At 43.5% G+C, this 27,175-nt stretch overlaps 8 protein-coding genes across 12 annotated transcripts; 2 read left to right on the forward strand and 6 right to left on the reverse strand.

Moving 5' to 3' along the window:
* Nucleotides 1–175: 175 nt before the first annotated feature.
* Nucleotides 176–6,460, reverse strand: LOC115758188. Of its 2 annotated transcripts, XM_030698729.1 has the most exons (12): nucleotides 5,898–6,460; nucleotides 5,687–5,828; nucleotides 4,532–5,152; nucleotides 4,341–4,460; nucleotides 3,914–4,276; nucleotides 3,128–3,838; nucleotides 2,890–3,069; nucleotides 2,597–2,692; nucleotides 2,488–2,523; nucleotides 2,120–2,416; nucleotides 996–1,947; nucleotides 176–932 (listed from the first exon to the last, which is right to left on the reverse strand). In XM_030698729.1, exons 1-12 carry the CDS (start codon nucleotides 6,261–6,263, stop codon nucleotides 788–790), a joined length of 4,029 nt encoding a protein of 1,342 aa, XP_030554589.1. In that variant the 5' UTR covers nucleotides 6,264–6,460; the 3' UTR covers nucleotides 176–787. The 2 variants fall into 2 exon arrangements, with proteins under 2 accessions (XP_030554589.1, XP_030554590.1); XM_030698730.1 differs by lacking the exon at nucleotides 2,488–2,523.
* A 32-nt stretch (nucleotides 6,461–6,492) lies between these two features.
* On the reverse strand, nucleotides 6,493–7,898 carry LOC115758186 (oocyte zinc finger protein XlCOF28). Its single transcript, XM_030698727.1, has 2 exons — nucleotides 7,518–7,898; nucleotides 6,493–7,460 (listed from the first exon to the last, which is right to left on the reverse strand). Exons 1-2 carry the CDS (start codon nucleotides 7,896–7,898, stop codon nucleotides 6,669–6,671), a joined length of 1,173 nt encoding a protein of 390 aa, XP_030554587.1. The 3' UTR covers nucleotides 6,493–6,668.
* A 99-nt stretch (nucleotides 7,899–7,997) lies between these two features.
* On the forward strand, nucleotides 7,998–9,495 carry LOC115758190 (nuclear inhibitor of protein phosphatase 1). Its single transcript, XM_030698733.1, has 4 exons — nucleotides 7,998–8,326; nucleotides 8,388–8,608; nucleotides 8,668–9,295; nucleotides 9,360–9,495. The coding sequence occupies exons 1-4, from the start codon at nucleotides 8,083–8,085 to the stop codon at nucleotides 9,479–9,481; spliced, it is 1,215 nt and encodes a 404-aa protein (XP_030554593.1). The 5' UTR covers nucleotides 7,998–8,082; the 3' UTR covers nucleotides 9,482–9,495.
* Nucleotides 9,496–9,681: 186 nt separating this feature from the next.
* Nucleotides 9,682–11,373, reverse strand: LOC115758189 (probable asparagine--tRNA ligase, mitochondrial). 2 transcript variants are annotated; one of them, XM_030698732.1, is made up of 4 exons: nucleotides 11,163–11,371; nucleotides 10,899–11,106; nucleotides 10,621–10,847; nucleotides 9,682–10,561 (listed from the first exon to the last, which is right to left on the reverse strand). In XM_030698732.1, the coding sequence occupies exons 1-4, from the start codon at nucleotides 11,259–11,261 to the stop codon at nucleotides 9,704–9,706; spliced, it is 1,392 nt and encodes a 463-aa protein (XP_030554592.1). In that variant the 5' UTR covers nucleotides 11,262–11,371; the 3' UTR covers nucleotides 9,682–9,703. The 2 variants fall into 2 exon arrangements, with proteins under 2 accessions (XP_030554592.1, XP_030554591.1); XM_030698731.1 differs by having other exon boundaries at nucleotides 10,621–11,106; nucleotides 11,163–11,373.
* A 171-nt stretch (nucleotides 11,374–11,544) lies between these two features.
* On the reverse strand, nucleotides 11,545–12,981 carry LOC115758246 (sulfotransferase 1C4). Its single transcript, XM_030698801.1, has 5 exons — nucleotides 12,733–12,981; nucleotides 12,441–12,675; nucleotides 12,177–12,381; nucleotides 11,993–12,119; nucleotides 11,545–11,942 (listed from the first exon to the last, which is right to left on the reverse strand). The coding sequence occupies exons 1-5, from the start codon at nucleotides 12,815–12,817 to the stop codon at nucleotides 11,545–11,547; spliced, it is 1,050 nt and encodes a 349-aa protein (XP_030554661.1). The 5' UTR covers nucleotides 12,818–12,981.
* Nucleotides 12,982–13,495: 514 nt separating this feature from the next.
* On the reverse strand, nucleotides 13,496–20,470 carry LOC115758214 (spondin-1). Its single transcript, XM_030698766.1, has 5 exons — nucleotides 20,213–20,470; nucleotides 15,460–15,851; nucleotides 14,949–15,410; nucleotides 14,667–14,892; nucleotides 13,496–14,608 (listed from the first exon to the last, which is right to left on the reverse strand). Exons 1-5 carry the CDS (start codon nucleotides 20,406–20,408, stop codon nucleotides 13,572–13,574), a joined length of 2,313 nt encoding a protein of 770 aa, XP_030554626.1. The 5' UTR covers nucleotides 20,409–20,470; the 3' UTR covers nucleotides 13,496–13,571.
* Nucleotides 15,882–19,550, forward strand: LOC115758213 (protein teflon). Of its 2 annotated transcripts, none has more exons than XM_030698764.1 (4): nucleotides 15,882–16,612; nucleotides 16,668–18,379; nucleotides 18,439–18,633; nucleotides 18,699–19,550. In XM_030698764.1, the coding sequence occupies exons 1-4, from the start codon at nucleotides 16,159–16,161 to the stop codon at nucleotides 19,233–19,235; spliced, it is 2,898 nt and encodes a 965-aa protein (XP_030554624.1). In that variant the 5' UTR covers nucleotides 15,882–16,158; the 3' UTR covers nucleotides 19,236–19,550. The 2 variants fall into 2 exon arrangements, with proteins under 2 accessions (XP_030554624.1, XP_030554625.1); XM_030698765.1 differs by having other exon boundaries at nucleotides 16,671–18,379.
* A 556-nt stretch (nucleotides 20,471–21,026) lies between the features above and the next one.
* LOC115758234 (uncharacterized protein KIAA0930 homolog) lies at nucleotides 21,027–27,017 on the reverse strand. 2 transcript variants are annotated; one of them, XM_030698786.1, is made up of 8 exons: nucleotides 26,752–27,017; nucleotides 26,336–26,480; nucleotides 25,380–25,546; nucleotides 24,898–25,320; nucleotides 24,388–24,832; nucleotides 21,981–23,369; nucleotides 21,712–21,861; nucleotides 21,027–21,638 (listed from the first exon to the last, which is right to left on the reverse strand). In XM_030698786.1, the coding sequence occupies exons 2-8, from the start codon at nucleotides 26,448–26,450 to the stop codon at nucleotides 21,598–21,600; spliced, it is 2,730 nt and encodes a 909-aa protein (XP_030554646.1). In that variant the 5' UTR covers nucleotides 26,451–26,480; nucleotides 26,752–27,017; the 3' UTR covers nucleotides 21,027–21,597. The 2 variants fall into 2 exon arrangements, with proteins under 2 accessions (XP_030554646.1, XP_030554647.1); XM_030698787.1 differs by lacking the exon at nucleotides 21,981–23,369 and having other exon boundaries at nucleotides 21,036–21,638; nucleotides 26,336–26,996.
* Nucleotides 27,018–27,175: the final 158 nt, after the last annotated feature.

Below are 27,175 nucleotides of genomic sequence, written 5' to 3' on the forward strand. Positions count from 1 at the left end.
CAAATCAATCAAGCGAATGTCTGCGCGGGTTTTTTTGGGTTTCAAAAATAATGTTAATAAAAATAATAATCATCTACATCTAGGTGTACATTCTTCTTATTGAGCAAAAATAAATCAATAGACTAGTATGTATTTATATGTGTGGACTTATATCCGATTTAATCCGTTGGTTTAACAATTACACGGGAGTTGCAAAAAATAATTGTCTAAAACTTAAGTTTTGACAGTTAATTATCTATGTGCACTATATGTATATTATATATGTACATATATGTAATGAGCAACATGCAAACTAATCTAAAATTTTACACAGATGTAGGTAGTTAAAATCCATACTTAATTACTGTTAACATAATATTTATTTAAGTAATAATGCAAGCAACATTGATTAATGTGCTTAATTTATCGTTTGCTTAAATAAAAATCTTGAAGATTATATACGCTAAACTGAAAGTGAAATAATGCTTATGTTGTCGCTACGAAATCATGATAAATATTTTTGCAAAGTTAGTAACAAACAACACTCGTATTGCTATTTTGCTCTAAAAATATAAATACATATACGCATATATATACATATAAGCATATATATACATATATCATATATACATATTTGCCGCGATTAGTGTTTGGGGCGAACTCTATAATAAAATATGCATTTATGCGTTATGATGAATGTGACACAATGTGCTTATACTACAAATATCTTTGTACAGGTTGCAACTGGGTATGTTGCCTTAAATTATACAATTCTTATCATATATTCTCAACTGGATGCGTCAGATGGTTAATCAGAGTTCTCGTTCTCAACCTTCGCTGATCGTCGTTGGCGCAATTTGATTGATGGTGGTGTATCGTTTATGCTATATATTTTGTCTATTTCCTCCTCAGTCAGCTCCCATTTGTGCTCACGTAAAGCATGTCTTCGAAAACTAAAACCAAAAAAATACAATTTAACGTACATGGCACATTCAAAAGATTCTGAATAGACTTACGGTTTGCGTCGCATATAGGTGCGAACGCATTTGGGACACTTGTAAGAATGTGTGCCCTTGTGGATCGACATGTGATTCCTTAGATGCAGACTAGTCAACATGTCGCGTCCACACTCCGGACAGATATAGTGCACCGGCGTATGAGAGGCTGTCTGATGCCGTTTCAAATGATGTTTGTAGTTAAATGTCTTTTCGCAACCATCTACGCCGCATTTCAGTGGTGTCGTTGTATTAGCGCTATGATCTGACTGCATGTGCTGATCCAATTCTGGGCTATTCAAAAACTCCTTGGGGCATTGTTGGCATGGAACTTTGGCCGGCGCATGCCGTTTCATATGGTAATTTAGTAGCGTGACGGTGCGGTAGGTCGTTTTACAGATCTTGCACTGATGCTGGTGACTGACGCGCGGCGATACAATGCTGCTGGAATGTTGCTCCAATTCGTGCTGCAACAGCTTGCCAAGCTCATCGAATGTCTGATTGCATTGCTTGCACACAAATATGGGTGTGCACGGTAAGCGCGAACGTAAATCTTTAATTGGCGATGGCTCCAACGCAGCGGTCAGTAGCTTGTCGCTGCCATTCAATAGATGACTGGGACTGGGTGCAATGTTGAAGCTGTCGTTGTTGTTCTTAATAGACGCGGCATGCGCACCACTGCCAATAAAGTCAAAATCATAGTCAAATGGCGTGGGCGTTGTAAAGAGTGTTGAGCCTGCAGTTGTTGTGGTTGTTGTCGATGCTGCAGCTGCTCCTGATGTTGTCGTTGATATTGCTTTAGTTTTTGTTGCTGCATCTTCTGTGGCTTCTGTCTTTGCTATTGTTGCAACTTCTGTTTCTGCTGCTGTCGTTTCAGTTATTGCTGCATTTTTTTCTTGTGATGCCATTGTAGTTGTCGCTTCGACTTTTAAATCTGTGTCTAATATTTCCGTTTTGAATCCTATGTCCCTGTCTAACGACGGTACACAAGGATCATTGCGCATCAGCGTCGTTATATGGCATTTTAAAATTGGCATTTGAAACATTTTGTTGTTGTATTTGTTGTTGTTGTTGTTGCGGCATGTGTTGGGCATATGTGGAATTTGAGTTTGAATTCATTGTTGCTAGGCTATTGACCCTCTTACCGCATTTTCCATCGCCATCGCCATCGACGTCGACATCGACATTGCCAGCGTCATGCTGCGCCAACAAGTTGGAATCCTGTTGTGCCATTGTTGCTGTTGTTTTATTGCCATCACTAGCGTTCAACGGCAATGTGGTTGTAGCCGTTGGCGTGGTTGTTGTGGATGCCGAACTAGTTGTCAATTGAGGCGCCTGCATCTCAATGATTGTGTCCACTAAATGGCTACGTTGCAAATGTCGTGTCAGCGTGCGCTTGGCCGCAAATGAGCGAATGCAGCGTGGACAGTCATAGGGGAGTTCTAAGTAGAATGGTTATACATATTGGTTAAGTAAAATATTCAAAGGGATTACATTTAAAGGCTTAACTTACTGCGTATGATAAACACCTCGTTGGCATGCACAGAAACTGTGAGCATTTAAATGGAACAATAATGTTGATTTTTATATGCATATGTAACTATATTTTTAAATTTACTTACCACCATCATTGATGCCGTGATGTGCATTTAGATGCTTACGCATTTCACCCTCCTGTTCGCACTCAAAGGGACACTTGGCACACATTAGCGTGGGTGCTATAAAAGAACAATTATATACATAACTATAATTCATACAAGTTCTTAAAATGCAATTAATTTTATGTTTTCTGCGTAAAGCTCTTCAACACAATTTATTACACTTTAATATGTCTTAAGGCTTTTCGCTTTGCGGAAGCTTTAATGTACTTTGAAAGTTATTTATATACTTTTTAATTATTCTTTCGTTTACTTACGTTTGTCAACATACACGTTTATCTTTTCAATGGTTGTTCGCGGCACGGACACCTTGTCGCCCTTAGCTTGCACCATGTCACGAGTGGGCATGCGTTTGTGCACCGTTTTATAATGCCGTATGAGTAGGCGTTTCATATTGTACAGATTAGTGCATAGTTCACAGCGATAGGGTGCCAAACCTGAAAAGAAACAATATTAAATAAATAACTTATTGAGCAACGGGCATTACGCACTTACCGCGATGCACAAACATATGATTCTCGAACTTATATTGGCTGGTAAACTTTTTATTACAATAGATGCAATATGGTTTCTGCAAATGCTTCGATTGTTCGTCATCAAAGTCATCCACATCGTCATCATCGCTGGTTAGCAACAGATTTTGATCGGCTGCCGCATCGTTGTTATCATTCTCATCATCATTTTCAGCATCATCCTCATCATCGTCATCCTCTTCGCCCACTTCCACGTCCTCAAAGTCTTCGAATAAGTTTTCTGCATCAAAATCCAGGCTTATATTATTGTTATCAATAACAATATCATCGCCGTCGACCACTGGCATATCATCGGCGGGTATGGTGCATATGGCCGCCACATCAGTGTTATCTATAAAATCCTGCATATCGCCAAATATGCTGGTGTTTGGATTTGAAGTTACCGTGGCAGGTGCCACACCGTTTGTCTCCCCCGTTATTGTTGACGTTGTTAAGCTGTTGGCAAAAGATTGCTCTGGGAATATTGCAAATGTTTCTGAATCTGTAGCTCCTGTTGTTGGAGCACCAGCTGCTGGTAACTGGCCCGCGGCATAGAACAATGATGTGGCATCCACCACAACATTAATGTCACCACTTTGCGTAACCACAGTTGTTGTTGTTGCCTGCGGCGGCTGCTGTATGGTAGCTGTTGGCGCACTTGTCGCTGTTCCTGTCGCAGATGTCATGGGTGGATCTGAATATATGCAAAGCAGCTTGTCAATATTAATATTATATGATACTAAATACATTTCATACTTATAAAACATACATTTGATACCCAGTGGAATATCTAACTGGGCTGCAGTACTATTGCCACTGGTTAGCGTTGAGCTGGCGTTCCTAACCTTTGACTCATACGCCCAGTTGGGGCGCAGCTGTACCTCACTGGGCACTATCAGATGCTTTTCGCTATAGTGTACACGTAACTGCCCACTGCTGGGTGCCTCAAACAAACACATATCGCATGAATATATGCGACTTCTGTCCGCCGGCTCAGTGAGCTGTGCCTTATCCAAATGATTTGAACGACTCTCGCTAATGCAAGATTTGTGCTCTGTCGTATAGTGCTGGATGAGATCGGCGCTACGCAGCGAATAATAGGAGCACTGATCACAATAGAATTTCGGCAAATCTGAAAAACGCATAGTTGTTGAGAAAACGAACATATCGGAACTTAAGTGCCACAAACTACTCACGACTATGCGTTAATTGATGAGATTTCAGACGTGCCACCGTTGGAAATGCCTTGGGGCACAGTTTGCATTTGTGTTTCAGGGCACCAGTAGACGCAGGTGCCGGGCGCGGTTTTGACTTAACTATAAATATATAGAGTATAAATAAGTTGACAATAAATAAGAAACGAGCTCGCAGTCATAAGAACACACACCTGTTATCTGTGGCGGCGCATTGTCGACAACCATATGACTCAGATCGATATCCATGGCATTATAGGATAAATCAGTCTTGGAATCGCCCAAAAGACTCTGCAATGTCATATTGGTTGTCGTATTGGTGTTTTTGCTATCATCAATGTATTCGAAAACCACACCGGCATCATTTACTTGCTGCAAAGAGCCATCGGGCATGACCAGAAACTCGGCACCGATGCTAACATTGGCGTTACCGCCAGCTTCTATCGTCGGCTCAGCTGGTATGCCAGCTAAATTGGACTGTGGGACGGGCAGCGCGTTCGCCAATTGCTGCTCAATATCACGCAACTGATCCGCATCCAGTTGTGGATGCGTAAAATCCTCTGGCGTCAGCACAGTGGGTATCAGCAGCTCCATGTCCTCCAGTGTGCACACCTTCACCTGACCATCGTCTGAAGGAGTTTCTATTGCGTTTGATGTCGCTGCAGTTGTTGCAGCCGCCTGCATAGACCGTCTGATTTTGATCTGTTGCTCAATTTGGGCAGCTGTCAAGCCGTGTGCCTTGCGATAATGCTCCGGCAGCTGGCGATGCTTGAGCGTGACAAAGTTGCACAATTTGCACTGATGTTGCGATGACTCTGTGTGTGTGTGCGGGTAGAGAAAAAAACAAATTGCAAATTAGTTTTAAATGAATTTCAGCCTTAAGCAGAACGATATTCATTACCAATTACGAATTTTAAATGGCATAAGACAAAAAAGAAAAAAAAAATTATATATAATATAAAAACATAATGTTTGTCCGATTTTTGCTGTGCGAGCTGTATGATATATTTATCTGATCTTAATAAGATTGCCTAAATAATCCGAGCATAGTAAAGCTTCTAATGGCAGATTTTGGTTGATACACCTTAAGAAACATGAAAGTTTTTCATATAAAAACGTAGTTTTCACCGATTGTTCCTATTAGAGGTATATGATATAGTTATACGATCCGACCAACATTGACACATGTACTTTCAATAAGACTGAGAGAAACGGACATATCAAATCGGCTGTCGATGCCGATCGCGAATATATATACTATATAGGGTTGAACATGTCTCTGAGACAAAATCACCCTGTATAAGGACATAAACAAATCCTTAAGCTGAAACTGAGTCAATGAAGTTTACCTGTGTGCATGCGTATGTGCTGTTTGAGCTCCATGCGATTGTACACAATCGCACCGCATACTTTGCATTCGTGTCGTACATCGGGCTTTAGAGGTTTCTGCTCCCAGAGCCTGGGCAGCGACGCGTCATCTCTGCCATTTGGCTGCAAGCAAACAACATATTAAACAAAGCACCCCAATATAACACCGCATGCACACGCCCCGCTACACACCTCGGTCCATAGCGATGCAAGTTGTCCGTTCGAACGAGTTGTTGTCTTTAGCTTCCCAGGGCACAGCTTGCGACAGAGTATTTCATGTGCGCGCAAGCCGTTCTGTATGAAATAGTATGCGATTTGCAAACTTTTACTACACTCGACGCATATGTATTGCGGCAGCTCGGGCTGATTTTCAGTGCGCATGCAGAATAATAGTAAGCGTATCAGGGGTATTTTAGTAGAGGACGCGTCATGCTCGCTTATGCCACACTCGATTAGTGAGTCCAGCTTAAAGAATTCCGCCTCGGATTTGAGGCAACAGCGACACGCAAATTTGTAATTCACTTCCATGTCCTCTGTTTTCACTCGTTTGTGCGCCATATTGGCACATTTAAGGCGCTTATACGTAAGGCGTAGGCTGCGATTGTTCCTTTATTTAGAGCATATAAACAAATATTACACTTATTATTTGATATTTATTTTTTTCTCGCGAACTAACGCGAAATTATTGTTTCTCTAGCCGTGCTAGAAGCGCAGACATTAGAAAAGCATTAACAATGTGACGCCGTCGCTGCAGGGCTGCATACATGCATTTTGTGTGAATGGCAAAGTGGTACATGATAACGCGTTATCGATAAGTTTCTCGTCTTATTTATTATTATTTGTTATGCAAATGCAGAGCTGAAAACATTGATATATTCATTTAGTTATTTATTTCATTTAGTACAATTTCTAAGTTGTGTCGCCAATGGCCTCATGTACTTGGCAGTCTATCAGTTCCAATTCCTATTCCTGTTCAAGCTCTGCTGCATGCATCTTTTTAATGTGACAATTAACCAAATAATTCTCACGGTATTTCTTTGGACAGTAGGGGCAATTAATTTTAACTACGGAATGCGTGCGTCGATGCACAGCTAACGATGAGCTCGATTTGGTTGAAACACCACAGAGTTCGCATGTGTAATTGCGTTCGCCACTGTGAGTAGGCAGATGTACGCTTAGATCCCATTTGTTTGGAGCACAGTAGCTGCATAAAGTACACTGCCAGCGCTTTGGCTTCTCATGGTGTCGAGCCCGGTGCATGCGCAACTTAGAGGCATGCGAAAAACCCACGCTGCACACATCACAGACATACGGTATGCGGCCGCCGTGTGCACGGTATTTGTGGCGTCTCAATTGCTCTTCATTGTAAAATTTCCGTTTGCACTCATCGCAGTGCACAACGTGGATATTGTGTGTAGGCACAAACTGGAGCAGCTGGTCGTAATACGACTGATGACGGCATCGAAAGCCCCTGTTGCTCGTACACAACGCATACTGCCTTTGAAACCATTTAAGTAGCCTGCAGACGCTATGACTGATGACCCGTGCCTTGAGAGTCACATTAAAACATTCCTCCAGCACTTTACTTATCTGTTGGGCGCTCTCCAATCTCTCAGCCGCAAAGTCCCCGTTTTTGTACTCCTCGCGCCAAAGATATTCGTTTTGGCGAATCAGATCTATAAAGCCAAACATTAGCTCGGGCTTGGTATGCAGCATGCTGTAGAAGGGCTGATTGGGCCTATTGAACACATCATTCTGCAATATGACGCAAAGTTGACCTCAACTTAATGTTTGTTGAAATAAGTTATTTACCTGAGTTAGATCGGCTTGTACCCTCGTGTCATTGTCGTCCACTTCTGGCTCGGCAGTCAAGTGCGTTTCATCTGAAACATGGTCGTCTATGTCTGCCTCTGAGTCTGTAACTTCGTCGACATCTTGGCTCCCTATTTTACTCAGATTTTGCAGCTCCAGCTCAACCTCAGCCTGAATCTCTTCATCCAGCTCTAGAGAGCCCTTCTCCAGGCAGGGACCCACTGTATGTTCGGCTGTCAAGTGCCTGAGAAACAGTGTCCAGTCGATCAATCCAGCTGTGCTGCAGAGGGAGCATTTTATGAAAATTGTACTGGGATCAGTTACTTTTAAATACACTCGCGCACTTTCTATATAATTATTGTTTATATAGTCTGTGCTCATTGTTTATCAATAATGGAATAAACATGCCAACTTGCTTAACTCTGAACCATATTTGCCATTCACCACGGCCATGGTATTTTTTAGTGCATTCATTATTGCCGCCGGTACACAAATTGTGTACACACCATATAATAGAAGCTCTTAACGATTTATTCCGTGTCTTTGAAATTTGGAGCTCGATTGAATGGCCAACAGTTATGATATACCCAGTTGGGCTGGCAAACCGCCTACTGGGCTGCATTTGGATGTGCTTAAGGATGACAAACTGGTGCAAAAGCTAATGGTGGATGAGAAGCGTTGCTATTTGTTTGGCCGCAATAGCCAAATGAATGACTTTTGCATAGACCACGCCTCCTGCTCCCGTGTGCATGCGGCATTTGTTTACCACAAACACCTCAACATTGCCTACCTCGTCGATCTTGGCTCCAGTAGGATAGGCAAACAAAAAGTATCCTTTCATTCGGCTATTCAATATGGTTTCCATTGCAGCCCACGGCACATTTATTGGCACATTGCGTCTCGAGGCTCACAAGCCCACACAGCTACAGATCAACAGCACGTTTCACTTCGGTGCCTCCACACGGAACTATATACTACGTGAGCGGCCCTCGGCGGGTGGTCAGCACAGCAACATTATGGAGGATCTGCCGCTCAGCGAGACCAGCGACGGCGCTTTGCTGGGGCTGCCTGAGAGCCAAACGGAATTAGATGTGCGTGAATACAGCAAAAATATGTAGTATTATACAAGCTCTATTATCCTTTTCTACAGAATCTGACGGAGTATAATACGGCGCACAATCGTCGCATCTCCATGCTGGGCATTGCCGACGATAACAATCTGCGCAAACAGAACGCATTAAAACAGGGACGCAAGCGACGCAATGTCACATTCAACGATGAGGAGATAATCATAAATCCGGAAGACGTCGATCCCAATGTAGGACGTTTTCGTAATTTGGTGCAGACAACAGTGGTGCCAGCGAAACGTTCACGGTACGAGACTAATCACATGGGCTTACACACGGGCAGCAGCGCCGCCAATGCACATGTTGCTAGCGCATTCGCCGCCAGCCATCAGATGTTCCAGCAGAGCATAGTTGAGATGAAACAGCAGCAGCAGCAGCAACAACAGCAGCAACAACAACAGCAGCAGCAGATGGCAGTAACGCCACAATCTGCTGCCCACTCACCCGTCAATTCTTTGTATCAGGGATTGCCAGCCAGCGGCTATGAACACAAGGGCAACAGTGAATTTGAACCCATATCACCGCTGGGCATAGGCTCCAAGTTGGGCATAATGTTGCCCAATCCGGCACCAGATGTAACGCCCATTTTTGAGGAGCCGCTCGTGGCTAGCTCATCCATAGCACAAAAGTTGGCCATAGCCAATGCAAATGGTGCGTACAACAAATCGGCGAAATCCAGTCGGATTTTATATATTTGTCTCTTCTTCATTCGCAGTGCGTCGTTTTGTGGATGATGTACATGAAACAAGTGGCGAGGGCGACTCCATGTGTCCGCAAAAGAAGAAATATGCCAAGGAGGCATGGCCCGGACGCAAGCCGATGTTGGGACAATTGTAATTCAAAACGGATACAGAACAGCATTTCCCTGTGCTGATGTTTATTTGGTTGACCAGTTGACATACACAAATCTGGGAGAGCCTAGTCCAAGTAGCGAGCCCTGCTTCCAAATTGGAATCTCGAACCAGCGCGCTTACAAATTAATTATTCGTTTTTTGTAGCTCGAGTTTTGTAAATCCAATAACAATTTATACAAAACAAAAAGAAAATATAGTTTTTCGGCTACATTTTACAGCTGTGCGGATAGCGTGGATAGGGTATTACATCCCTTATGTTCTTGACGCCCGTCAGCAGTTGTAGATAACGCTCAAAGCCCATGCCAAAGCCGCCGGTAGGCAAGCCGCCGTACTTTCGCAGGTCCACATACCAGGCCAGATCCTTGGGCAATTGTGGATGCGCGGCAAGGAGCTCAGCATCGCACTCACGTAGGCTGCCGCCGCACAGCTCGCCCACCGAGGGCATCAGCAAATCCAGAGCATGAACACGTTGCGGATCGCTGCGTGAGATCTTCATATAGAAAGGTTTCTGTTGCGTGGGCCAATTTAGCACAAAGACGGGCGCACCACAGTGTGCCACAAGAAATAGCTCCTGCTCCTTGCTAAAGCCCTCGTCCGGGCTAACAGCACTCTTTAACTTATCGCTGTTGGCCACAACCAGCACCATGGCCTCGTCATAGCTAAGAATTTTCCAAGGCGCTTGCAACCAGGCCATATCTGAGCTAGCATTGGCATTGTGCTGGCAAAAATGCAAATCGGACGCACTACTGTCAAGCAGGCGATTGGTAATGTCTTTGAGCATACGTTCTATGAATGCCGCCAGCGTATCCAGCTGCTCCATATGCACCAGTTCCGCCTCGAACATGTAAAACTCTGCTAAATGCAACGGAGATTTTGAATTTTCTGCGCGAAAGGCGGGCGCAAAGGTGTACGTGTTGCCGAGGCCATAGGACATGGCCTCCAGATGCAGTTGACCGGAGACGCTCAAAAATACCTTCTGATCGAAATAACTCTGCTCCGGGGGCACATTGGGCCGCGCCATTTGTTTAAGCAGTCGATCCGAATCGGGTTGCACGCGAAAAACCTACAAGAGAGTAAAGTGAATAGTCCATAGATTTCATTTATGAATTGCTTGCTTCAAACCTCGCCAGCACCCTCGCAATCGTTAGTGGTCAAGATGGGCGTGTTAATCTGCACAAAATTAAGCTCGTCCATGTAGTCGTGTATGGCCTTCTGTGCCTTATGCCTGACGCGCATCTGGGCGGCAATGTAGTCGACGCGGGAACGCAAATGCAAATGTTCCCGCACATACTCCGGTGGATGTTTCTGCTTGGGAGAGAAGGGATATCCGCTCTGCACATGACCCTCCGCTGTGGGAATGCAAATATCAGCCGTGTGCATTATATAATCGACGTACTTACCCAGTGCCTTCACTTCATCAGCGTGCAATTCGTAGTGTCCATTGGGCGCCAACTGGACACGACCCACGGCGCTGACTACGCTGCCCAGTGTCAGTTGTTGTGTATCCAGGTTCCGTGGCACAACAAGTTGAAATTTGTCGCTCGTGGAACCATCATTGATGTCCAGGAATATGTTGTTCTTTAGCCGCCGCACATTTTTTATCCAGCCCTAAAGTGAAGCTTATGTAAAGCGACTTTTACCTGGCATAACTCTTGTTTTTATACCTGGACCTGCAGCGTATCACCTGGCTTGCTAGCATTAGCTATTTGAGCGATGCGCTGGACGCTGCTGTAATATCTTTTAATTAAAAACATTGCGCCCATTTCTTCGGCCAGCCCAACAGCTGTTTTAAACAAAAGCTAGTACGGTGTTCACGTTGCATGTGGGCAAAAACATATTTTCCTGTAAAATGCGTCCAAAAAACCAAGCATAGCATACTAATGCATATACACCTAATAAAAGTATTAAATTTCTGTGTATCAATGCCATTTCATTGATCAAAAACTCAATATCGTGTAAATTATTATGTTTGGACTGCATACCAGCCTTGAGGAACAGCTCGCGAAAAGTATCGAACTCGATCGATAACTATTTAACCGTTTTATTTTATATCGTTTTAATACATTCAATATTTTGTTGTATCCAATCGTTAGCAAGCTTTAACAGATTTGGATTATCTACAAATTCTTTTTGATCATGCTGCTTGGCTGTGATATCCTTGCCACCTTTACGCACAAATCCGGCCTCGCCCTTCTTCAGTATGCCAACGGCTGCCATTTCGTGCATGTTAACCGATTTATTTTCGCGAAAGTTTTGAATGCTTAAATGAGTGAGTAATTTCTCCAATCCCACAGCATCGGGCACGCAATCTAAAAACTTTCCTATGCTCATTACAGTGCCCGGCAAATCCACCAGCATGTCCTCATAGTTAAGGTAGAGCACATTTGGCAGTTGACTATGCTGTTTGGCCTCCTTCACGTGACTGTAATAAGGCAGCCAGGGATCTGCAAGTCGATTAAATGTATGCAAAGGATTGTAATTGCTGTTGACATACTTAATCCTTGCTGGAAATAGCGCCAATAGCGCTCAAAATCCCCAATATATCCCTGCGTGCGAAACAAACGGTTCAGATGATAGTAAGACACGGCCACATCTTTGGGATTGCGCGCCACATAAATAATCTGAAAGGGGATGGTATGAAGAAAATGGCTTTGCTTCTTATTAAGTGAATCACTTGCCTTGCATTTATTCTCTAGAACACTCGGCGGCATCAATGAGAAGGGAAAATGAGTTTTAATAAAACGTCGCCGGTCGCGTGGCAGCTCGCCCAGCGTTTCATAGCCGGGCCGCGAAATGTATTCAATGAATTCCATAGCCGCCGGAGAGTGTCTGTTCTCAGCCAGAAGCTCTGCTTTGACAGCATCATGCACAAACAAGGGAAATCTGGCGGCGGAGTACACAGACAGTCAAAAGATGCAACACTTTTCCAATGTAAAACTCACTCCAGAAAGGGAAAACGTTCAGTGAGCGGGCGTTGCTGCGCCTTCTCGAAATCCAAGCCATTGGCCAGCAACCAGATTAGCTCCTGTGTCCAGGTGGTGCCCGAGCGCGGCACAGTTGTTATCCAGACATCATCGGGACGCGCCTCAAAGTTGTAATAAAGCTCCGCCTGGACTTTGTACTTGTGCGGAAAGAAATAACCCTCGGGTCCAACTTGCACAAAGCCCGTGCGCTCACCTACCGTTCGGGGGCCATAGGTTAACTCCAGTAAAGGAAATTCAAGGCACCACCCACCTGTAAAGTACTCCAATAGTTCGGCATTGGTGGCAGCGTCCACATCGCGAATGTCATAGGGAAATCTGACCTGGCACTTATCCATGGCTCTACGAGACGCACTCGACAAGTTGCTAGCACTAACTAAACTAAACAACGTCCAACTGGTTGCGTTTGTCGCCGGGAAAGCGTCTCTTTAACATACACATATTTGGCTGCAACACTTTCGGTGCTCAGTGAAAGTGACCTCTTCAGCTGGAATTCGACAGCCGGTTGGCAGTATTCAATTGAAACTATAATTGCTTGGCTAAGCGGAAAGTAATGTAGATATGAGTATGTAACTTGCAAATGGATAAGAATATGCACAATTGTCGACTCGGAAAATACCTTTTAAGCGATTCAAGATTTACTCATACAAATTTTCTGCAAATGCCTAGAATGTTGTGAATACCATAGCTGAATAAATATACAAAAGACTGAGTTAAGGTTAAGTTCATTAATTTTTTAAGTTTCTAAAGTTGTTTTCTATCTGAAAATTTACGTAAATAGTTAATTCAAAATTAAATCATTTGAATAGTGGGTAATAAGATCAGAGGCCAAGCTCCTTACGAATCGAGTATACCCTTCGGTCAAAGACAATATAAACACTGTGTTTATTTTCTTTGCTTTGGTATAGTTAATGTTATATAAGCACATATAAATGACAAACGTGGGGCTTTTAATTATGTCAAGTTGTTATTAGTAAGAAAAACAATTAAAGCAAAAAGAGTTTATTACGAATTAAAAGAGTTGTTCACTTTATTCGAAATAGTAATAAAATGTAATAGAAAAGGCAAAGGTAATGGTGTCCAGCGGAATGCTTAGCAGGCTGGCATGGTGCACGAGCGTTGCTTGACAAGACGCTTGGGACACGGCTGGCCGCCACGCTGTGGCTCGCTAACCACATAGCGTCGGCCCTCGGAGTAGCCATTGCCGCAGGTAACGCTGCAGGGCGACCAGTTCGACCACTCGGACATGACGCAGGCCTTGGGCAAGTTGATCTCCCCACGAGAATAAGCACTGGCAGTGCCCTCGGCGCGTATCTTGTTGCAGGTGTGCAGGCAGTCGCTCTCGGTGAGGAAGTTATTGCGATTGCCGCGACAGCCGCCGTAGATAAAGGATTCACAGCGATTGGCCTGGGCATTGTAGGCATAGCGCTGATAGTTGCCGCGGCAGGGCCCGCTGTCTGGCTCCTGCACGCAAATGTCCTTGGCCAGTTCCATATTGATGCTACAGTCTAGAGCGTGTTGGCACTCCCGTTGCTGATGCAGCTCCATGCGCGCTGTGCAGTTGTCCTTAATGGGTCCATCCTCCAGCACCAGCAAACGTTTACGTATTGAGCTACCGTGTCCGCATGTGCCGGAACACGGACTCCAGTCACTCCACTGTGTGGTGGGACAATCAGGATCCGGCAGTTCCACCTGCTCATAAGTGCAATCCGGCCGCATGCACTTGTTCTTCTCCACAATTGTGATGTGTGGACAGCGTTTGCGGCCCAGCGGGCTAACAAATGTGCGCGTACGCATGGTGATGCCTATGCCGCAGCTAGCAGAGCACTCCGACCAGACGCTCCAGGGTGAGGTCTTGCAGAGACCGGCGCCTTCGCCGTTATCGCTGACAAGCGATTGCGAGTTGGCCATATTTTCGCCCTCATCCTCGTCACGATCTTGGCCAGCCGAGCCATTGGCACACTCGGGCACAGCCGCCACACACATCTCCTTGGACACCAGCTGGCGCGTGCATTGGCCCTGCTGCGCCTGCTGGGGATTTAGATACTGACGGCTGCGCATGCGTATGCCCTTGCCGCAACTGACAGAGCAGGGACTCCAGGCGTTGTAATTGCTGACGCGGCATTCGGCTATGGCGGAAGATGCAAATTAACTAGGATGATGATTGGAAATTGTGCACTAGCTTACCGCGTGTATCCTGCTCCTCTGCATCATCGGATACCTCCAATTGTAGAGCTTGCAAAAAGTCATCGTCACAATTGCGTGAAATGATCTTCTCGCGACGCAAATACAGCTTGGCCAGCGGTGTCATCTGCTGACTCTGCGGATTGTAGAACGGCGCACGTGGATCTTCCGGATACATGGTGGTAATCTTATACATGCGTTCGCGTGGCTGCGTCTCTGAATTTGGGGACTAAACAATCAAGGAATTAGTTGAAGATCACCACGTCTATGGCAACAGCTTCTCACCATATACGTGATGCCGCTGTCAGTGCCGGCATCCCATGGATACAGATCAAAGTCCATGGATTCCTTCCAACTGCAGTCGGCCGTACATAGATCAACCCCACTAATGCCAACCACCCAGTCGGGTGACGGGCCAAACATGGAAACCAATGAAATCTTGGGATGTTTACGATCAACACGGAATTTAGATGAAGTGTTCTGGTTGACATTTGGATACCAAAGGCCAGCAGCTTTAATGAGCGTACGCAATTTTGGGCCCTGCGCACGTAGTTCCGTCTCCAAAGCTGTGGGTGAACCCCATTCGGCTAGGGAGCGGAAGCCATCGGTGGCAATATGATGCTCGCCCCAGAAGGAAAAGTTTGCTTCGTGCGAAGCGCCAATCACATCAGAGAAATGCGTCAGCCAGATGGCAAAGGGGTAATCCTTGGGATGTGTCTCATTCGACCAGATGCCCTCGAAAACAAACTGCACATGCATTTAGTAAACTATTCCATAAAAGCTGGCTCGTACTTACGCTGTATTTGGCCTCATCACAGGCGCAGCACTCCTTTTGCGTGGCTGCTGCGGTTGGCTTGTGCTCACATATAACCTGGGTGAGCTGGCCGTCATCCGCAAACCAAGCGCGTGGACCCTCGTATACCATGGCGGAAAGCGAGACACAGCCTGAACCGGCCTCGGGTGCCACCCACATGACCTGTACCTCAGTCTTGGGCAAATCATCCGCTTCGGACACGGTGTTTACGCAGCGATCGTTGAATTTGGTGAGTGAATCGCTGAAGAGCTGGAATCGGCCAACACGACGTGGAGTATCCACCTGGGGTCGACCAGAGCGTCTGGTGCCAGCAGCGATAGTGAAATGCGTAAAGTGCTGAATTTTTGTGTGAGTGCGCGAGCCAAGCAACAGCACTTGAAATAGAGCATAATGATTGTCCGTTAAAATTCAAATGATTTTTTACTCTACTACTCGATACTTTAAACAAAAAGCATCGATTATGCATTTGAGTTTCGATTATTCAACTGCCAATTACAGCTGTGCAGGCTATCGATAGCTAAACACAGCGCCATTCGTGCTCGATTACAACTATGCGTGTTATCGATGGCTAAACACAGCGCCTTTCGTGCTAGTTCGTAGAGCGTCCCGCGTTTTTTACGTTCGTTTGTTTTTCAGTTGCTGCTTTGAATTAAATTTTGCCAAAAACAGCGTTTTATAAAAATGAGTTCTTTCCTCAATTTGCTATCGGATGACTGTGTTAATTTCGAAAAGTGCGGCGATGTGATCGTGTCAACCAAGGATAATATGATTGGCATATTTTGTCATTTCTGTTGCGACATTTACACAAATCTGTCGGAATTTCTGCATCATTTGCAATGGATGCACAACAATCTGCTTGGCTTCACCAAGCCGCACAATGTATACACCGTAGAGGAGCTTATGGCACAGGAAGATGCGCAAACACAGGCAAATCTCAGCAGCAACAGCAGCGATTCCGGGCTGCCAGCTGATGCTGCAGCTGCAGCTGAAGCTACCTGCTTGGAGCGCGGCAACAGCTGCAACATGGAAACCGAACCAACAAATCAGAATATTTGTAAAGCGTTGTCCGAATTGGACTACAGAAGAACCAAAACTATAAACAAGAATGCAACTGTGCTGCAGTGGCGGGCAGAAGGTGAGTCCAATGGCGCCTTGATTATTACTCCCTAGTTATAAATATCTTACTGCAGTAGACAAATGTATGCCGTTGCCGTTGGATGCTGAAACTAGGGACATACTAGCCGAAGTGGAGGCCTTATTGGCAGAGCCTGATCCAGCTACTAAAGATAAGGTAGTTCCTGACACAACACAACCACAGGCGGAAGATGAAACGGAACAAGGCTCGGAAGTGCAACCTGCTACCTTGCCATATATTGATGAGCAGCACAAAGAACAGCCCAAAACTGAGCATTTGGTGAACAAACGGATTCCAGTGGACACAACCGCGGCGTCTCCTAAAACCACAGACTGCAAAGTAAACAACACGCACACGCAGCTCGAAGAGCACAACTCGAAGAGTGCCCGACGCTCCAACCTGGAAACGACAAAACTAAAATCCGCCAAGTACAAGTCCACTTGTGATTACAAGAGCTATGCGATTGCACGCTCCATACGCAAGCGGCAGCAACAGCAGCGCTTGAATAATATCAAAAAGCGGATAGTGCGCTCGCTTGAAAACGATTCGCGTAAGTTGCAGCACGTGCCTGTCAAGCCAGCCAACGTGGAAACTCTTATTGAAGATCTTTTAAGAAGCAATATGTCACAGCAAAAGCAAATGCGACCAACGGAGCCCGGAGCTAAGCTATCGCCCACAAAAATTGAGGATAAACTTAAAATAAAGCCTAAACTAAATACGCAAGGCGGAGAGAATTCAAAGCTTATCAAAAATACCACAGGCAGCAGCACAGTTGAAGTCATATTAACAGTGTCAGAGTTTAGAGGACCTATTGCAAAGGACTCGGCTTTAATTAATCCAAAGTCCAATCCAAACAGTGCTTTAGTAAAGAAGATTAAAGCCGATGATAAACACGATATAGTAAAAGGCACAGAGAATGTACAGTTAAAAACAAAACTTGAACCAAATACGTCTTCGCAAAAACAAGACAAGGAGAATGCTGCTGTAGTTGCGACGTTATCTTCAAAACCCTCAATAAAAAACTCAAGCAGCGGCGCAGCGAAAAAATCTGTGGAGCAAATCAAAGACCCAGCTCCAATCAATCTAAAGTCTCGACTAAATTCCAATCCAAACCAATCAGTCCAAGCTTTAGTACAGGAGATTAAGGCCGATGAGAGAAAATTTTTAATTATACTGAATGATAGAAAAGGAAAGAGTTTAGCAGAAACAAAACCAAATGCAGCTGACTTGGCTAAACATACAACCAAGATGCCAGCTAAGAACGTGCACACACCTGCTAACCTGAATTCAGAAAAGCCAAAGACTAGCAGATCAGATCCAATTGTAATAAACAAAATCGAGATATTGCCTAAGCTTAATATTAATGATGTGCACAACAGTCAGTTAACAAAAATAAACCCACAAACACAACAGAAAGGACCAATGCTTGGATCTTCACAAGCCCAACGCAACAATAACGCCAAGAAAACGGCTGTTAAGCGAAGATCTTCAGTCGCAGTCGATAGAGACACGACAATTTCGTCTAAAATGCCAATCCGGCGACCCTCATATCCAGTGCCCAGCACAAAAAGCAGTCGACTGCAGACATTTAAAAGGGAACCACTTAAACCAGAAACAAACGCAAACAAACGAAAGCAAGCTGCAAAGCATATTACGGACTCTTCAAAAGTTTCAGTCGAGGCAAAACGAACAAAAATCGATCACAGTACGTCGGACTGTGGCTCGCTGAGCTTCAACCTATCCGACAGCGTAGTTGAGTTTCTACAGGTAATCCCCGAGCTACGCTTATTTCGCAGCATACAATTTTACCATTTATTTTTTTGCAGTGCGACTTGAAAACCCTAACCAATGCAGATAGTTTGTTGCAATTGGCTGAGCCTGGCGAGCTGGAGCGCAGTGACGGCGAGGTGAGCGAACATGAACAGAAGCAGGCACTGAAGCAGCAGAAGGCAACTGAAATTAAAACAAATCCGGATCCCAAAGAGCTGCGCAATGATTTATATCTACTTAGAGCAGTTGGGGTAAGTGCTTGCATATGCATAAACAAAATTGGTATATTTAAATGCTTGCCCTTATTCGATTACAGCTGACCATTATAAAGGATGCGAATTATGAGGAACTAAAAACCATTGAATTTGTCGATGCATTACGTTCAAGGGCAGCTAAATTTGTTATAATGCTGCGAAAATATACAACGAAAATAAAACACAGTGCCACAAGATTTAATAAACAACTCGCACAAAATATAGTAAAGGAGTTGCTCATGTTCACAGAAGAGGTCAACGCTGAATTTAAGATCAATTTGAATGTCTGCGAATTGAAGCGCATTTTAAATTTAATCAATGCCTGGCATGCACAGCAAATTGATCTTAAGTTCTTCAAAAAGATCACTCTAACGGCTACAATTGAACATTATATGAAGCTGTTCGCCTTTATGCCCAAGATCAATTCTTGTGTTTATTACTGTGAGTGGTGCGAGGAGAGCAGCAGAAACAAGTCGCGCTACGAGAAGCATCGTCTAATACATCTGTATCGATCCATCTGTCCCCATTGCAAGCGCGTCTTCAAGAAGCAAGGTTGCCTGCTTAATCATCTGCGCACTACGCATGGCCAGGAACAATAGCGTTGTGCCATACTACCTCTAGCTTTTGGGTTTCTTTATAGATTTACCTTAACCTTAGTTCAATGTTATTTCACATTTACAAACAAACATATATATCTATGCCAAACTTAGAGTATATTTTAGTTTATACATTGTATAAAGAGTCGGCTCAGATATCGCATCCGTCAACGATGTCAAAGCCAAGTTTCGTTGTGCCAAAAACATAGCTTTTTAATTGAATACTATCTAATCTAAACTAAAAAACGAGATCAGAGATTTCTTTGTTATACATAAAACAAAATATGTATTAGATTACAAGTCTAAGGAATATTATAATTTCCTTGTATTAAACTAAACATAGCCTTAACTTTTTGTATCTATGCTAAACTATAGATAAATCTTAAGTTCCATTTTGTTTTTTTTTTTTAAGATCAAAGCCAAGGAACAGGAGTTTTCTTGTGGCATATAACGTAGAGCTTTTACTTGTTATATCTATGCCAAACTGTAGATAAAACTTAAGTTAAAGGTTATTAAACTTTGTTAATTTAAATAATCGAATTTGTTAGAATTGTCTTACGAAATTGTGTACTTGCTTAATGCCAAAGCACACAAAGACTATTACACTCTTTTGAGAAATACCTTTTATCATTTATTGTTTATCGTTTAATAAAGTCTTACTGTTGTATCCTAAAAGCTGCAATTTAAACTATTTACTATGTTCATTGAAAAGTATTGTTCATAAATACAATATAAACTGAAATTGTTTGAACTACATTAGAAACACATGATAACAGATTTGTTTAAGGCATAACCTCCCGCCATGTGTGTTTCCACACGCTTTCAATCTACACACACATGTGATGAATGCTGTGATCTCTTATCGCCAGCGTTTTGTCTTGTGCGTTTTTAGGGGTCACGAGGCCGTGACCCGAGCACTGATTACAAAACCTTTTTATTTCGGTTTTCTTTTTTTAACTCAAGAACCACCTAAGACTTACAGTTGTATGCCTTGCCGGGCACATAGCCGTTGGGTCCATCAGCTACAATTAATTTGTATCCATTGTCGCCGCGTGTGCGTCGGCCGTGGGGCAAATGTGTGGGCGTCCGAGGGCAGCCAGCCGCTGGACTAATTGCGCCTGCCGCAAGACAGACGACTACAGCGAAGCCGACAAGCGCTGGCAATGAGTGCCACATTATAATCTTTGTTTTTTCCTTATTTTGTACGACAGCAGAGCGAATAAATAAATACGCGACCGTTTCCGACAATGCACACAAACTGACTGAATCCCATTTCGAGCACTTTCAGTTATCATCGAGCCAATGTATTTTATATATTCTGATTGTATGTACTATATAAGTAGCATATGAATTTGCATGTGCACTTTGCTTCTTGAGATTAAACAGTTTCCACGGCATCTGCTTGGATAAGAGAAAGCTGCCATTTTCCTCATTTACAAATTGAGATATGCTATTAAAGCTAAACCAATAAATTTATAACTAATATAACAATAATATTTAGTCTTCCTTGTGTTAAATATATAAATATAAATAATAAATAAAATATAACAAATTAATTTTAACAATTTCCAATCAAAAAAAACTTGTAGAGAACGATAATCAATGTACTCAAAAAATAAAAATATATTCCGATTTCGAATTATTTTCAAAAGAATTAAAATATTGTTCCAGGCGTCTTAAATTTTAGGTTGCCTTTTCATCTGATTTTCTCGAATTTTCGTTTTCATTCAACAATAGCAATTGTAATAAAAATTCTCTACTTATTGTACGCAAATTCTTTATTTCGTTTCGCAGTTGCGCTCTTTTCTAATAAATATATACATATATATATATATAAATATATATATATGTGTATATAGTATAAATGTTGCCATATAATTTACAAATCGCATTATTACATACATATCGTTTTTATTTTTGGTAACAATTCTTTAATATAACCTCAAAATGCAGCGTTTTAGTAGGTGTATGTATATATTTATAATATCTATATAAGTAGTTTATAAATTTGTAGGTTGGCTCAGCGCTGCATTTACATACAAACATGCTACACACACACATACATAAGTATATCGCATATATAGTTAGTATATCTAATAATGCCCTAGTCAAACAGAAAGTGGCATAGCTTAGGAAACTCAACTTAGCTGCGGGCGTTGGCATTGGTCAAGGTGAACCAAAAGTAAACTATAATGAATGGAGCAGCCATAGATTGGCTGCCATCTGAGATATATATAAATATTTGTTTAATGTACGTAAAACAGATCACATGATTTGCCAGAAGTTGAGAACTAATAAATTGGAGATATATAATACTTTAAAGCATAGATTAGCAGCAAATCACAAGCATCGAGCGGGTCTAATACTAAAAAGTCAGTATGGGCGTCTCCCGATGATCCAAAAGATCTGCATAAGGAATAAAATGGTTCAGATATTATTTGATAAGTCAGACTAAATATTAATATTATAAGGCAGTTACCCTTGGCAATGCTCCACCAGGGCAGAGTGACATAGGTAAGAAATGCGTTGAGCGGCGTAGACTGTTGTCGTCGATTCTCCTTCCAGAAGTGAAAGGATTGCGTAAAGCCACGACTGGTCCACAGAGGATTATAGGCGCCATCGTCCAGTTCTGCAAGCAAAAAAATAACGAAATAAATTAGTAAAGATTGCAATCGCAGCAAGATTCAAGTACGAAGAAACATGCAGATTGGGTTATGAATATCAAATTTGTATGGGATATAAAATAACCTTTGAGCGCCTTCTTGGGAAGATCGCACCAGTAGTAGATATTGGTGCCGTCCGGTGTGCGACGCTTGGGCACGAGATGCAGCACCTTGTTGTAGTAGGATTGCTTGGCGGTGCGAGGCAATGTGGCGCTACTGGCTGCCGTTTGGTTGCCATTGGCCGCATCCGCCTCGCCATTGAGCAGGGGCTGCTGTTCCAGCTCCGGCTCCGGCTCCGACTCCGGCTCCACAATATTATCGTTGTTTGCGCTGTCCGATGACAGCTGCAATGGATGGCTCTCTGATTTCACAGGTACACGTAAACACTTTACAAAATGTTGCGCCGGCGCCATAACGGGCGGCGATGGCGATGGCGTCGGGGCTTGCTCCTCCACCACGGGCAGCTCTTCGCGACCGCGCACGCTAATCATCAGTTTGCTGTCGCTTTCGCTGAGTATGGCTATTTTGGCGGCGCCAGCAGCTGCACATGTGCCGGCATCCAATGATTCGCCATTTAGGGAAGTAGCATCATCCGCAATTTCATACTCCTCCGTTTTGGATGGAGCTGTTGTAGCCTTGACATGGTTATTGTTGCTGCTGCCAGTTTTGGACTTTACAGCGATTTTGGATTTATCCTTGTCCTTACTCTTTTCCTTTTCTTTGTCGCTGGCCTTGGCATTGCGCAGCCTTTTGGGTGACATCTTGGCCAGCAAATTGCTGGCACTATTTGTTTTCTGATTCGACGATTTCTTATCGTTCTCCTTATCCTTATCCTCGCCCTTATCCAGCTCCTTGGTTTTGACCAGGCGCACACGCGTTGGCGTCACCTTTCTGGGCATTGGCACACTCGTTCGCCGATCTGCGGCGCTCAAGGATACGCTGCGTGTAATGTTGTTGCCCTTGCGTTTGCCATCGCTGAGCCGGAGGCTGCCCCGCTTGCCGACCACCAACTCGCTTTCCACGCACAATATGCTGGGTGGCTTGGGCTTGAGCCTGGTCTGCCGCTTGTCCGGCATTTTGCTAAGGCAGGCGGGCGTCTCGTTAGCCGCATCCTCGCAACTGGGACAGTATATCTCGGACATTTCGGGCGTGTCGTTGGCACTGTTCGCGGATGAGGTCCAGCGTTTCTTGCACTTCTTGCCGCCACCAAAGCAATTGCAGCCCGTGCTGCTGTTGCCCACATCGTCGCCGGAGCCGGCGCTGCCCACCGTCACCTCAACGGCCGCACTGAGCGGCGGCGGTGTGACGGCTGTGACAGCACTGGCCGTGGACTCGCCGGCTTGAGTCGCAACTGGCTGAGAGTTTGTGGCAAGTGGCGTTTGGTCTGGCTCGCCAGCTGCTAATTTGAGCGTTTCACAATTTGGATTTGTATGCAGTTTTGCTGCGGAGGCCGAGAAAGCAGGACGTTGCTGATCTACAAGTAGATATAGATCGGTTTGTTGCATTTTTTTATAAAGCATATACAACGACACATACAACAACCGAGTGTAACTCGGTCTTCAAGCAAATATAAAATAAAAATTGTTTGCCAACAAATTAAAAAAAGCAAATAAATAAAACCAGGATAGCGCTAATAGGCGAGGGCACTAGAAGTGGTTGTCGGGGTGAGGTGGGGAGTTTTCGGCGTCGAGGAGCAGGTGGTGTTATGTGAAATATGGCGAACGGGTATTCAAAGAGCAAAAACCCAGCGAAAAGCTCGCATTGAAGCTACAATGAACATATAGGCTGTATTTTATGAATATCTACAATAGTGAAGACCCCTACCAGCTGCCAGGGTGTCCTCAAGATTGAACAATTTAAACTAAGGCCTTACTTTATAAAAATTGGTCTTTTGTTTTGAATTATTGTATAAATTAAAAACATAATAAAAACGAATTGCTTCTCATTAGTTTTGTCTTTAAATGTGCTCTAATATTATAGTACTTCGATTCTAAATGTATTGCCCATTTTTTTTAACACTTTATTTAGAATACTTAAAAGAAAAGCAAACTGAAGTTGTAATCAAAAAATTTGATATTCTGTTGTTGTTTATAGTTGTCCTGCTTTCTCGGCAAAGTAAAGTATTTTTTTTAGATATATATATTCGTTGGTCCTTGGATATATATACACACATTATTGCTGGTTAATTTTAATTTGAAATTTGTTAATTTAAGGAAAATCTTAGGAACCACAACATGTTTACAAGGAAACATAAACAAAAGTTAGGAAAGCAGAACAAAGCAGGCAGAAAAAGCGCAACAAAATAAAGCAAAATTCGAAATAGTCGCAATTAACTACATTTACGATATTCATAATGGAATTTTTAGTTAAATATTTTACAAATGAGCTGAGAGTACATGCAAAACAAAACATAAATTAAAAAAATACGATATGTCTGTGAAACCATTGCGAATATACATGTAAAAGAATAGAGCAAGAAAAACGTTAATTACCATCCCGCAAATCGCCTGCCTCGATTTCGGATACTTCGTTGGCCAGCGTGTCGAGGCCTTCGTTTTCGGAGCGCGCCTTGGCGCCGGCACTGGCGCTGGTGCCGCTGCTAACCATGTCCTGGTTTGTGTTCTTGGTGCGCCAGCCGTAGCGTGAGAAATTATTGAGATTGGCGCTGGGATCGCTGAGCCGGCGCTGGTGTCGGTACGTGCAATAATCATCGTTCTCCTCTTCCCATTCGTCCCACATGTCTGTCGCACAAAAGCCCGGCTCGCTGGTAGGCGTTTCAACGCCGGAGCCTTTGGGTTTGGTCACTGCCATCTCGGCATGACCTTTGCCCTGTGGTCCTTTCATGCGCACAAATTCGCATCGTGTCTGTACGCCAGCGCCGCTGCTAAACAGGCCAAAAGACATGCGCTGCGCCACCTTGGAGCTCAGACTAGATTGCTGCAAGCAAAATACCAATATGGAAGTATGGAAAAGAAAACATAAAAGCCCAATTTATTACTCACTCTGGCATCATACACCTTTTTTAGCGCATCGTAGCGTATGGAGCCGAGAAAAATAACGCCCTGAACGGCGCCATCTTTGTCATTGGCCACCAGTTCGACGCACACCATTTCACCATCACGCACCAATATATCGCTGAACACCTCATCGAAATTGTCCACCATAAAGCATATGTGTGGGTAAGTAATCTCCTCGCCCTCGCCCTTGGTGTCCATCTTTCGGCGGCTGGGACTGGCATAGACGCGCTGCGAGTGCCGCCGCAGCACCTGCAGCTCCTTGGGCGAGGTTCTAGTGCATATGGCCAATGTTAACGTGTAGTCGAACTGATGTATGACCATGTTTAGGTAGACGGTCTCTTCCCAGTCCACATCCGGATCCCCAATGGGCAACTTGCGTGAATCCTTGCGAAATACCTCAACTTCAGTCTGCAAAGAGGGAACAAATTAATGAGCTGAGTACGCCATTCGGACTTACTTGCACTTACCTCATATTTTGGCATGTGGCGCGAGGAGCTCTTCACGTGCTTTTTGCGCACAAAGAAAAGCAAATCATCCGAGTCGATGCTGTGCACGGGCTCCGTTTGGAATAGAAAATGACGCACAAACAAATCCGTCCAGTAGGTAGTGCCCTGCAGCACCACAAAGCCACCATCTGCAAAGGTATAATTAATTTGGTTTAGGTAACAAAGCTGTTGCTATAATTGACAAAAAGCATCTTTGTAATTTTTACCATTGCGGGTAATATTCTGATATACCTCTTAAGCATAGCTTAAAATTATGCTTTGTTAGAAAATATTCGAGTTTCTCAGTGGAAAAAATTAAATTAAATCATTTTGCGATATAACAAGATAATCGAAAACAATAAAACCCAGCTTAGATTTCCCTTGAAGAAATTAATTTACATATATCTTTTAAGTAACGCAAGAAACATTACATAATAAAATCTTAAAATAAACGGTTAGATTTCAGACTCCTATCAGGGCATATCTGTACAAACAACTTCAAAAGTTTAGTCGATATCAGCGCACATATATACATATATGTATATATTTACACAACACTGCAACTTTATTCATATCAGTCAAGCCCTGCCACAAGGGAGGATTTTTATTTGTCGCACACCTACACAAAACAGATAACTGCTGACAAGAACCTTTAAGAGTAAACAAAAACAAAACAGAAAACGGATAAAAAGCTCTTTGAGATCACTAATACAAACAGCTTAATTTGAATGCATACAGCAAGCCTTTATATATTTACGCAAATAAGTGCGCTAAAGTGGGGCAAAATCACACACACACAGACATACACAACAACAGCTGTGTGTGTAATGTACAAGGGTGGAAGGAGTTGCCGGATGGGCGCTTGACAAATCGATAATGTGCAAATGTAGACAAATTTTCTTAAAAATTGAAAACTTTGTTTAAGTAGTTTTATTTACCATCTTTGAGCAGCTGTCGCATCTCCTTGGTGCGCTGAAAGTTAATGTCCTCGAGCAGCTGCTGGAGCGGCGTTTGTGGTTTGAGCAGAGCGCCCGCTGCGCTGGCCAAAGCCATGACGATGACGTCGCTGGCAGTGGGGATTTTCTATTTTGCAAGTAGACAACAATGCGCAGCAATTATGAATTTCACAATTTTGTATAATTCTGTGGCATGCTTAGCGTTTGGCTACATTCAACATTTGCATGTCGTGTTAACTTTTTAGTTTATTGAAAGCTAAGCGAAGCGAGTATTGGGCAACTGAAGCAAAACTGAGAAACTAACTGAGATTGCCGAGTGGACCGCGTCAAAAGCACTCAAACTGTAAATGAACAGCAGGCTGCGTCGGCGTCGCTTGCAGCTTTTGTGCACTGCCCACCTTTGTTTTTTCTGTTGTCACCCTATTTTGAGCTTAGGGTTGCTTGTTTTCCAGCCACCGTCAGTTGCATTGTCTCCACTTTTATCAATCGCCTGTTTTATTTTGGTCAATCAGCTGTTCTTTTGACAAAAGCGCCGTCGCCATGCCATTCGCTAATTTTATCTTCCTCATATGTTCGAAAACAATTGCACTAGAAGCTACGTCAAGCTTTCAATTAATATGCGTAATATCATTCAACAAAAGGAAAGCTCTAAACACTAAATAAACTTTTTACATTAGCAACACTTGAAATTATCGATTGCGGCCATTGATGAGTTTCGAGTACACCAACTAAGTAGCAAGTAATCGATTTTTGCGCCAACGGAAGTGCCATTCAAATTGCAATATTTTGAAAAAAAAAACAAACAATTTGTTTACTTCAAAA

Source organism: Drosophila novamexicana, unplaced genomic scaffold (assembly GCF_003285875.2).
Source record: "Drosophila novamexicana strain 15010-1031.04,08,12 unplaced genomic scaffold, DnovRS2.1 tig00000137-arrow-arrow-pilon, whole genome shotgun sequence".
Lineage (NCBI taxonomy): Eukaryota > Metazoa > Arthropoda > Insecta > Diptera > Drosophilidae > Drosophila > Drosophila novamexicana.